General features: G+C 41.3%; 1 protein-coding gene across 3 annotated transcripts in view; it reads right to left on the reverse strand.

The window, feature by feature from the left end:
* KDM2A (lysine demethylase 2A) overlaps positions 1-11,939 on the reverse strand; it is a 114,600-nt gene that overhangs the window by 20,387 nt on the left and 82,274 nt on the right. For all 3 annotated transcript variants that reach the window (XM_059400386.1, XM_059400368.1, XM_059400377.1), the window contains exons 11-12: positions 7,047-7,173; positions 3,614-4,008 (exon numbers count right to left, since the gene is read on the reverse strand). In XM_059400386.1, coding sequence (XP_059256369.1) covers positions 3,614-4,008; positions 7,047-7,173 — 522 coding nt within the window. The remainder of the gene's footprint in view (positions 1-3,613; positions 4,009-7,046; positions 7,174-11,939) is intronic.

The following is an 11,939-nucleotide window of genomic DNA, read 5'->3' on the forward strand; positions in this document are numbered from 1 at the left end:
TATTTACTAAATATATGTATTTACTAAATATATGTATTTACTAAATATATGTATTTACTAAATACATGTATTTAGTAAATACATATATTTAGTAATATAATATAAAGTAAATATTCAGTAAACACTGAATTTGTTTCACTGAGTTGGGTAGCCAAATACACTGATACACTAAAAATCTTTTACTTATGTACGTATATTAAGAGCTCCTTTATAACCAAAATAAATACAAACAACACAGTAAAGTCCGATTAAAAACTTAGTCTTCCAGCTGACGCCCACCACATTGCTGTGACCCACTGGCAGCAGATGGCATGTCCCTCTCTCCAGCACCTCTGCGATGCACATACAAAAGAAACTTTTTCTCACATTAATGGCAGTGTACTATACACACTGCACCAAGTTCTGTCTCTAGTCAACATCTATCAAGCACAAGACTTCCCGGTTTCAGAGATGCGAAGTATCTCACAGTGCGAGAGAACTCCATTCTACTTTTAGGAGTCCAAGTCAACGTACCTCCCAGACACACTACTGACTACTTTCCCCGGATCTGTTACCAATAAGTCAACACTTTTTAATGCCCCCTTTTAAATCAAACCCCCTTCCAATTTTATATTCTACAATCTTTCTTCAACAACGTGGAATTTAATGTTTGGAATCTTCAAAGCCCTTTCCCACCATCACGAGAAAGGACTTTTCTCTCAGGGATACAGAATTACGGATCTTTCATCTTATCACTTCTACTCTCATCCCCGCTACTGGGTCTTCGTGAGAGCCACACAGGCTGCACCAAGAAGCAATCCCTCTCTTTGCAGGAAGAGTAAACTCCAGGCTTGCTGTCGTCCTCCACTGCAGCACAGGCCTCTATGCTACCAGCTCCAAGTTCTCGAGCACTGCAGTCTCCAGCTGTGCGGGAGTGGCACCTACCCAATCCAGTGCTTCTTTTTTTTTTGGTGATGTTCAGATTCTCAAAGTATTCAGGCTCTAAATTCACTATTGTCTGAAGCTCAGACTAAACATAAACGGTCAAATGCAGGCATGATTATCCACATGACCTTAAGTGAAAACTACCTGCAGAGCTGGGGTCTCAGCCTGCCGTCTTCTGCAATCAGCTTTACTTTAACTACGGTTATCAGGGCAAACAAGACAAGGTGTGGACAAGCCCCTGCAGGAATAATCAAACGCTGTCACCCCGCAGGTAGGTCGTCCTGGTGGCCACTCCCTCCTCATGCTCTGGTCTCTACGCCACTCTACCTTAGCCAGTGATGGCAACCATGTTTTTCATGATTCCTGACAAACAGAAGGAAGCTCTCCCTAGACTCTTTCCATAATGCTCAGAGCCCTCTTTAGAGATCTTTTTTTTTTTTTTTTTTTTCTTTAGAGATCTTTTTGACTCATTCCCTTTCTTCCTGCCTCCTTTCACTCTGCTTAGATATTTGACACAAATTTTTCTATATTTTCCTCTACCACTCTGCCTCCTCAAATATCTTTAACTACTTTAGTTAAGGAGCATCTGTATTTCTATCATGACACCTGACCCTTTACAACTGACCAGTGGATTATAATATGGCTTCCGACAACTGGATTCAATGAAGTCAAATCCCCTATTCTTTTTCATGAATCAGAAATATAGATACCCAGACCAAAAGAATGTCAGTGAGATATAAACTTAGAAATCTTTCTTTTTAGGGATCCTATAGGCAAGTTAATTAATTTAATGTTTCCTACAGGTATCTATGATGGAATAGCTACATACAAAAGAATCGTCTGAGGGAAAAAGGTAAAGATGCTATAATCAAACTCTCAGGAAAGTATAAAAATGTATGTCCTATCACAATGGAAAAGAAAAAATTTAAATGCTCACTTTAGGGTGGAAAGTGAATTTAGAATCTAGTTTGTGGGGTGCCTGGGTGGCTCAGTGGGTTAAAGCCTCTGCCTTTGGCTCAGGTCATGATCCCAGAGTCCTGGGATAGAGCCCCACATTGGGCTCTCTGCTCAGCAGGGAGCCTGCTTCCCTTCCTCTCTCTCTGCCTGCCTCTCTGCCTACTTGTGATCTCTCTCTGTCAAATAAATAAATAAAATCTTAAAAAAAAAAAAAAAAAGAATCTAGTTTGTGAGTCTGGGAAAGTATGGTTAAGTTTGTTTTGCAGCATATTAATCATTATAGAAACAAGACCACACCTACCTAGACCTCTGCCATTTCCTCCCCTAAATATAAGCAACAATGATACCACCTGTCTCTTCTAGAACAAACCTTGTAAAACCAAACTACAAAACCAACTGTCCCACTTCTGTCACTACTGGAGAGGACCAACCTCACCAGGTTACCACTCTTTTCTGCCTCTAGTCTTTTACCCTTTCACTGATGCCTAAACAGTAAGATACAATTAAAAAGTTTAACATAAAAAGAAAAAGCAGGAGAAAGAAAAGTTCAGGTCCTATCCCAGATTACAGAATTCTTTCCTGAGGTGGTTGGCAGAAGTGGCCAAGGAAAAATGTGAATCAGGAAATCAGAAATGGAACAGACATACTAAGATATTAAGCCCATCTTCCTTAGGGCCACATAAAATTATTCAATATAAATACTTCTGTGGCTTAAAATAATCTGTATGACAAATTTTGAAAATAAACACTTATTTACCAATAGCGAACCAGCTTTCTAATTCACATATCCATGCCCTGCATCCAAACTGTAGCTCCAAATGATGACTTACAAAGAAAATTGATATTCCCAGCCTGTAGAGTTTTTGGGATTTATGGTAATGGTTACTTGTGAGGAAAGACTTAAAGGAACTTCCTCCAGTTTAGACAGTTGATACCTGGACCCCTGAGAAGCTCATTTCTTTGAGACTAATACATGAAGGGTGGGACAGCTCTGAAAAATCACTAATACTGGGAGAGCTCTTGAAAAAGAAAAATATATAACATGAAGAAACCTGATCTAGCAATCAGATAGGTTATGTCTGTCTTTTTTTTTTTTTTTTTTTAAACCTCTATGCTCAATGTGCGACTGACCTCACTACCCAGAGATCAACAGGCGCATGCTCCACTGAGAGAGCCAGCCAGGCGCCACGGGACAGATTATGTTTATTTACAATGACACTTCCTCAGAAGCTGTCCAATGGGTTTTAAAAATTTAAATCTTAAAAGTAGATAAAAATGAAACTAAGTATGCGAAAGCTACTCAACATCAACCAGTGGAAAAGAGCTTCTTCCTTATCTGCTTGGGGTGAGACTGCTAGAGATTGTTATTGGCCACTTTTATTCTGAAACAGGCCTCTTCATCTGCAGGTAACTTGTTTAAATAGTATTTCCTAATACTATTACTTAGTATTAAAAACGAAGAGTCTCCTTTATTTTTAGAATGAATCTGAAATCTGTGTTTTTTAGGACTAAATTTAAGTCCTAATTGAACATATAAATGTTAGTATTTCAACAGCAGGGACCTAACCTCACTTTAGGAATTCTAACACTGTACAGCACACACACACACCAGTAAATATTAATTTCTTTCTGAATGAAACAGATTACCCGGAATTCCTATACTTTCTAAGAAATGCAATGCTGCTTTCCCGAGCCAGATGAGTGGCTCCCATGCCACATAACCCACCCTTACCTTCACGTCGGCAATAAGAGCATCTTCATCTTCTATCCCTGTGGGGACACACTTCTTGTGCAGTGGCAGAGACTCCAACTTATCTACAAGACAGCGGAGGCCTTCAAGCTCAAAATGGGTCAGATGCACCTGCCTGTCCTTTCGAGGACTACACTGGGGATCCCACACTTGGCCGTTATGGGAGGCCCGGCTAGAGTCAGAGGAGGAGTCCCCTGACAAGGTTTTCTTCAGACTTGGAAGACTCCGGCAGCTTTTGCCCAGTCCGTCATAATCCAGGTTGACCCCATTGGCTACGGGGCTCGTGAGGACAGAACGCCTATTGCTCAGGCGCCTTGGTTCTCGATCCACTGCTTCTTCATCCCCATTTCCAGATTCCAACCCATTTAACTCCAAATCTGCCAGTAAAAAAAAAAAGAACAAGCCACTTGACCATGTGATCAACGAGAGAAACAGGCGGCATGGGAGGGACCCTGGGGTTATAAATGACAAAGCTGGGACATTTTTTTTTAAGATTTTATTTATTTGACAGAGAGACCACAAGTGGCAGAGAGTCGGGCAGAGAGGGGGGCGAAGCAGGCTCCCTGCTGAGCAGAGAGCCCGGTGCAGGGCTCTATCCCAGGACCCGGAGTTCATGACCCGAGCCGAAGGCAATGGCTTAATCACTGAGCCACCCAGGCACCCAAAGCTGGGACATTTTAAAATGGTCTCTCCTTATCCCAGCTATGGCCACTTGTTGAAAATCGTAGTTACAGGTAAGAACAGGATCCGGAGTTAGTGGGACAGCTAAAGCAATGATCAACTGATTTTTCAAAAGATTGAAGAGTCCATGAACTGTGTGCTAGAAACAAGTCAGCTGACAATGGCTATAAATTAATTCCAAGTCCAGACTAAAATTTGGGGTTATAATTTCATTAACTTTTTATTTCATTTTATTTATTTATTTGACATAAACAGAGCACAAGCAGGGGGAGTGGCAGGCAGAGGGAGAAGCAAGCTCTTCACTGAGTAGAGAGCCCGATGTGGGGCTTAGTCCCAGGACCCTGGGATCATGATCTGAGCCAAATGTAGACACTTAACCGAGCCACCCAGGTGCCCCTTCATTAACTTTTTAAAAAGCAGTCAGTACGAAGCACATACAGTTTTTTTGTTTTGTTTGGTTTTTAAATTTATTTATTTGACAGAGAGAGACCACAAGCAGGCAGAGAGGCAGGCAGAGAGAGAGAGGGAAGCAGGCTCCCTGCTGAGCAGAGGCCCCGATACGGGACTCGATCCCAGGACCCTGAGATCATGACCCGAGCTATTGTACCAAAGACCATTATGAGCCACCCAGGTGCCTGCACATACAGTTCTGTTAAAAGTTTTGGTTATGGGGCGCCTGGGTTACCGCTCTCTCTGCCTGCCTCTCTGCCTACTTGTGATCTCTCTCTCTGTGTCAAATAAATAAAATCTTAAAAAAAAAAAAGCTTTAAAGTTTTGGTCATAAAACTAAACTATGGAATTGAAATCTCAAATATGGGGACGCCTGGGTGGCTCAGTTGGTTGAGCGACTGCCTTCGGCTCAAGTCATGATCCCAGCGTCCTGGGATCGAGTCCCACATCGGGCTCCTTGCTCAGCAGGGAGCCTGCTTCTCCCTCTGCCTCTGCCTGCCATTCTGTCTGCCTGTGCTCGCTCGCTCTCCCTCTCTCTCTGACAAATAAATAAAATCTTGAAAAAAAAAAAAAAAAGAAATCTCAAATATGGCTAACAAAACAAAGCAAGTGTTTTTAAAAAGATTTTGATAGGGACACCTGGGTGGCTCAGTAGGTTAAAGCCTCTGCCTTTGGCTCAGGTCATGATCCCAGGGTCCTGGAATCAAGCTCCATGTATGACTCTCTGCTCAGCAGGGAGCCTGTTTCCTCCTCTCTCTCTGCCTGCTTCTCTGCCTACTTGTAATCTCTGTCAAATAAATAAATAAAATCTTTTTTAAAAAAAGATTTTGATAGTCAAAATAAAGATCTAATGAAGGAAAAGCTGTTAACTGTTCACTGGTCCTTTATGAGGAAAGTAGTAGTAGAAACAGACTCTTCACTATACAGAACCAACCGAGGATCACCAGAGGGGTGGTGGGTGGGGGAGTGGGTGAAACAGGTGATGGGAATTAAGGAGCGTTCTGGCTGTGAGGAGCACCAGGCGCTCTATGGAAGAGCTGAATCACTATACTGTCCACCTGAAACTAGTATTACACTGCCTGCTAACTAACTGGGATTTAAGTAAAAACTTAAAAAAAAAAAAGTATAAAAATTAATTAGCCAATCCAAATGGGAAAATAAGTAATATGTTTATCAGTAATAATTTAGAAAATGTAAGATGGTACAAAGAAGTAGGTATTAGTCATCCCTTATTCCTCTAACCTTGGGTAACAACTCAACAGCTGGTATTTTCTTTCCATCCTTTTTCCTTTCTTTTTTTATAGCGTCTATGTATTTATTTGAGAGAAAGAGGGCATGAGTAAGACGAGGGGCAGAGAGAGAGAGAGAAGCAGATTCCCTGTTGAGCAGGGAGCCCATTGCAGGGCTGGACACCAGGACCCTGAGAGATTAGATCCCAGGACCCTGAGATCACAACCTGATCCGAAGGCAGATGCTTACCTTACTGAACCACCCAGGCACCCCTGAATCTTTTTCACTGCGTATGTGTATGACTATGATTGCGTTGGGATATGTGGCATATAAAATTAAATTCTGTATCCTGCTTTCATGTACTAGGTGATCATTTTTTATTTTCAAACAAGAATATAAACTATCCTCAAAGGAAAATGCTGAAGCAAAAAAAAATTATCTGGCTTAGATCGAAGATTCTGTGAAAGACATGACCATAGGATGTTACACTGTTGACTCCTCTATACCTCAAGGCATGAAACAACCTAAAAATGTATAACTAACAAAGTATCTTGCCATCCAATAAAATGGATGGCAAAATATAAGTTGAGGAAACATTAAAGCATAGAGGTTAAGGGTATAGATTTTAGAGACTTACCAACTTGACTAAAACTGTAGCTTTCACATTTATAAACTATAGGATCATGGACAGGTTTTTTAATTTCTTTGAAACTTAATGTCACCATCTGTAAAATGAGGATAATACCTACACCTACAGGTAATAACAGAATTTACTCCTTAGTAATGTGCCTGGAATACAGTTAAGAGTTAGCATGACGACATTTAGTTTTTATTGTACCAAAGACCATTCTTTAGATAATAAATATAGTAGAGAAGTGACTATCTTTCTTAAGGAGCTAAGTATTAACAATTCAGACAAAGAGGAGATCCAGATACTTCATGTTGCCTAGTAATTCATGTCTGGGTAGGAGCTCAGCTGTAACCAATGTTCAACTCCAATGAATGAACTTGGTAGTTCCAAGCAGGTAGATGCATGTTCACGCAGGACACTTACCCATACTGAGGGACTCTTTTTGAAATTCCTTAGTTAGGTGGGAGCGGTTTGTTATGCAGTACACATAGCGCTCCAACACGTACCAACACATCTCGTAGTAGAATGGATAACGGAACTTATTTGGAACCTACGTGGGAATAAAATAATGGGAAAAACAAGCTGGTAACAATTTTCAAGGAAAGAGAGTAAGACACACCATATCACTGCAAAAATTAACCCAAGAAAAACACTCTCGTCAACACCTAGGGTGGCATTTGGAACAAGAACCTAAGTGGATCTCTCAACCTAAAAATTGTCGGTCTTGGGAAATGATCACCAAAATAAAGTTTCAGCACCACTAAGAAGGTATCTTGGGAAAGCATCAAAAGTAAGTTTTGGGACCGAGAGTAAAGTGTTAGAGTACAACACAATACACTTGAGAAAACTGCTTCAGTGTTCTTGGGATACAAAGGTCTGCCAAACAGTCCTACCTTTACGACAGTTCTAACCTGAATTAGAAGACCACGGGATAAAGAATCTAATGGACAAGAGGACATGAGATGAAGCTATATGCTTTTATTACGTCCTTACCTATAGGACAGTATGATTAGAGAGACCTGTTCTCAAGCTATGCCTAGTCTAGGACACAAGACTGTATTTTCCCACCATCAGCTCTTAGCTGGTCTGTACAGTACTTCGCAGTTTGCCCTAATGGCAGGTCCACAAATGAGACTGCTGCACCACATGGCCTAATCAGCCACTGCCTTAGCTCCTTTCATTCCCTCCAGAAGCAGCATGAAATCATTCCAACTGAATAATAACAAAAAGAACTGCCCTTCAGCTCAAGCATAGTCGAAACAAAGGCAAATCAGCATGGATTAATCAGTGAGGAAGACCAACAATGGGGACTACCCTATATATATTTTGCTGTCTTGAAAGCCTAGAGGATAGCTTTCAAAAGGAGAGGCCCAACAATACTTTTAAGATTGTTTTGAATATGCAACTGAGAAGGTTTTCATCTCCTTTTCAAAGCTTCATGTCAGGTAGTATTCCTGAATTAAGGAGATCTGGATGGAAGGCCCTTTTCAAAGTCCTTCACCAGGTCACAGAGCATGACTGTGGAATGAGACTACTTTCCTCATTGCAAAGCAGGAGAGGCAGGTACTTTTCATTAGGTTTCCAATTCAGACAAGCTGGGCTCTGAGTCTGGGCATCTTAAATGATTACAGTTTTAACAACTAAAAGCAGTATTTCCTCTTTTATTTTCAAGTCAAATTAGGGGCACCTGGCTGGCTCGGCAGGTAAAGCATGCAATTCTTGATCTCAGGGTCATGAGTTCAAGCCCCACTGGGCCTAGAGTCTACTTAAAAATACATAAATTAAATTTGTTTTTACAAAGATCAAATTAATTTACTTTTGATAAGGTGTGTGGGGGAACCACAATAATTAACAGATACCAGGTCCACCCAAATTAAATATAAAACACAGGCCTCTCTGCTCACCTTTTACACATATTAACACTTTTCTGGAAGGGTCTTTTTTTTTCTTTTTAAAGATTTTATTTATTTACTGAGAGAAAGAGAGACAAGCAGGGGGAGCAGCAGGCAGAGGGACAGGGAAAAGTAGGGTCCCTGCTGAGCAGAGAGCCCAACGCAGGGCTGGATCCTAGGACCCAGGATCATGACCCACACAGAAAGCAGACGTTTTACCAACTAAGCCACCTGGTGCCCTGTGGAAGGGTCTTTATGAAAAGTTCAGGACAACCCAAAATTCTAAAGCCCTTTGGTACTCTGCTGAGAGGTGAGTATTGACAGTTTAAAAAAAAAAAAAGACATTAAACTTTTGATTTTTTACTTGGAACTCATAAGACTGCATTAGAAACACGCAAGATACCACACACCCACCCAACTTGCCTCATTATATTTTACCTTTGTTACCAGACACCACAGAACATATAAATTTCTAAGACTGGATTATAGTTTTTTTGTTTGGGGACTTTTTTTTTTTTTTTAAGATTTTATTTATTTATTTGACAGAGAGAAATCACAAGTAGATGGAGAGGCAGGCAGAGAGAGAGAGAGGGAAGCAGGCTCTCCTCTGAGCAGAGAGCCCGATGCGGAACTCGATCCCAGGACTCTGAGATCATGACCTGAGCCGAAGGCAGCAGCTTAACCCACTGAGCCACCCAGGCGCTCCTGGGGAATTTTTTTAAATCCTCTTTACGAATTATGGAGCTTTTAAGTGCTATCAGTAGAATAATCACCAACACTCAAGTTTAAATAGTACGGTATTTCCACACTGGCATGGCAAAAGAAACCAAACCACTGTCTTAATTTATAACACACTTTATTTTTATAAAGTAACATATTAAATGAATGCCAGACTGGTTTTGGCACATAAAAGGTTGGTGTGGAAAGCAATCATAATAATAATAATAATAATAATAATATCACTGTGTGTACATATGAAGGGGAGTCAATGAAATTTTACAGAAACACCAAGGAGTTCCTTATTTAGAATGAAAGAATTAAACTATATTTAGGGAAAATGGAATAATGTGGTCAGACTGAAATTTGACATTTTCTGATAAACAAAGCCTAGGAATATTAGTTAAATCAAGATCAGTTATTTTAACAGTCTGCAACAAACTGCTAGCAGAGATAAGGTAACTCGTTTCACCTATGCCAGTAAATACACATTCTCCTTTTCTTCCCTCAAACAGAGCAACTTATTAAGTCAGTAACTCAAAGGCATAATAATAGTAATTTTATCCAAAAAAGGGGGAATAGTTTCTAAAACCTAATTTTCAGATTGAATCTTAGAGTAGATAGGTGGTATTACCTCAGAATGATTCTGAGTTAAATAAGAGTACTTTATTATGAAATTACATAAATTTCCTTTTTTGAAAAATCAACTATTTTTTTATTATTGAAATTTCAAACTTAACTATTTTCTTGTAGTTTCATCACTCTTAAAAAACAAACACATATAAACTTTTGTTAAAAAAAAGAACTTATTAATTGGAGAGAGAGAGCAAGGGTGTATGAGAGAGGGAGCAGGAGACTCCGTGTGGGGGAATCGATCCCGGGACCCCAAGATCATGACCTGAGCTGAAGGCACACACTCAACTGAGCCACCCAGGTACCCTTATAAAAATTTATTTTTTTCAAGATTTTTATTTTATTTGACAGACAGAGATCACAAGTAGGCAGAGAGGCAGGGAGAGAGAGAGAGAGAAGGCTCCCCACTGAGCAGAGAGCCCCATGTGGGGCTTGATCCCAGGACCCTGGGATCATGACCTGAGCTGAAGACAGAGGTTTTAACCCACTGAGCCAACCAGGCACCCCTAAAATTTATTTTAAAAGCACTGCAGGGGCATCTGGGTGGTACAGCTGGTTACATGTTCAACTCTTGGTTCCGGCTCAGGTCATGATCTCAGGATCATGAGGTCAAGCCCAGTGTGGGGCTCCACACTCAACAGGGATCCTGCTTAAGAGTCTCTCCCTCTGTGACACGGAGCTCAATCCCAGGACCCTGGGATGACAACCTGAGCCGCTTAATCAACTGAGCCACCCAGGCACCCTAATAAATAAGGGCACTGCATCATCATCATCATTTTTTTTTTCATTTTATTTATTTATTTGACAGAGAGAACACAAGCAGGGGGAGCAGAAGCGGGAGAGGAAGACGCTGGCTCTCAGCTGAGCAGGGAGCCCAAGGTGGGGATTGATCCCAAGACCCTAGGATCATGACCTGAGACGAAGGCAGATGCTCAACTGAGCCACCTAGGTACCAGAACTGCCTCTTTTTAATTCTAACAGGGAATCCCTTTAACTCCAACACTACTACTCTTGTGTGTAAGTAAGGTAATAGGTAGCTGTTAACCAAAATACAGGTCTCTTCTTTTAAAGATTTTTTTTATTTATTTGAAAGAAAGAGAGACAAGCAGGGGGAGCAGCAGGCGGAGGGAGAAGCAGGTTTCCTGATGAGCAGGGACCCTGACACGCAGGGCTCGATCCCAGGACCCTGGGATCATGACTTGCACTGAAGACAGACGCTTAATGACTGAGCCACTCAGATGTCCCAAAACACAGGTTTCAAAACAGGAACCAAAATATTTGAGCATGTTCACAATAAATAGGTCAATGACCGTTCCTTCTAAAAATTGTAAATTCTTCACTAATTGTGGTATTTTATTGTTTTTAAATTACTTTTTAGATTTTCTTTATTTGAGAGAGAGAGAGAGAGAGAGACAGCAAGTGAGCATGAGTGTGGGAGAGGGGCAGAGGGAGAAGGAGACACAGGCTCTCCAGTGATCAGGGAGCCCTACACAGGGCTTGATCCCAGCACTCTGGGATTTTGACGTCAGCTGGAGGCAGCTGCTTAACCAACTAAGCCACACAGGTGCCAACTGTGATTTTTTAAAATGATTTTATTTACTTATTTCAGAGAGAGCAAAGAGAGAGAGAAAGAAAGAGGGAACACATGTGAGCACATGATCACAGCGAAGCAACAAAGGGAGAAGACGACTCCCTGATGAGCAGGGAGCATGACACGGGGCTCGATCACAGGACCCCGAAATCATGACCAGAGTTGAAGGCAGACGCTCAACTGACTGAGGGACTCAGGCACCCCCTAACTGCAAATCTTTAAATTTAACTTTGAAAACTTTCAAATCCACCAAAAAGTTTTTTTTTTTTTTTTTTTTTTTTAAAGATTTTATTTATTTACTTATTTGTCAGAGAGAGAGAGGAGCGAGAGTGAGCACAGGCAGACAGAGTGGCAGGCAGAGGCAGAGGGAGAAACAGGCTCCCCGCCAAGCAAGGAGTCCGATGCGGGACTCGATCCCAGGACGCTGGGATCATGACCTGAGCTGAAGGCAGCTGCTCAACCAACTGGCCACCCAGGCATCCC

Source organism: Mustela nigripes, chromosome 1 (assembly GCF_022355385.1).
Source record: "Mustela nigripes isolate SB6536 chromosome 1, MUSNIG.SB6536, whole genome shotgun sequence".
NCBI classification, from domain to species: domain Eukaryota; kingdom Metazoa; phylum Chordata; class Mammalia; order Carnivora; family Mustelidae; genus Mustela; species Mustela nigripes.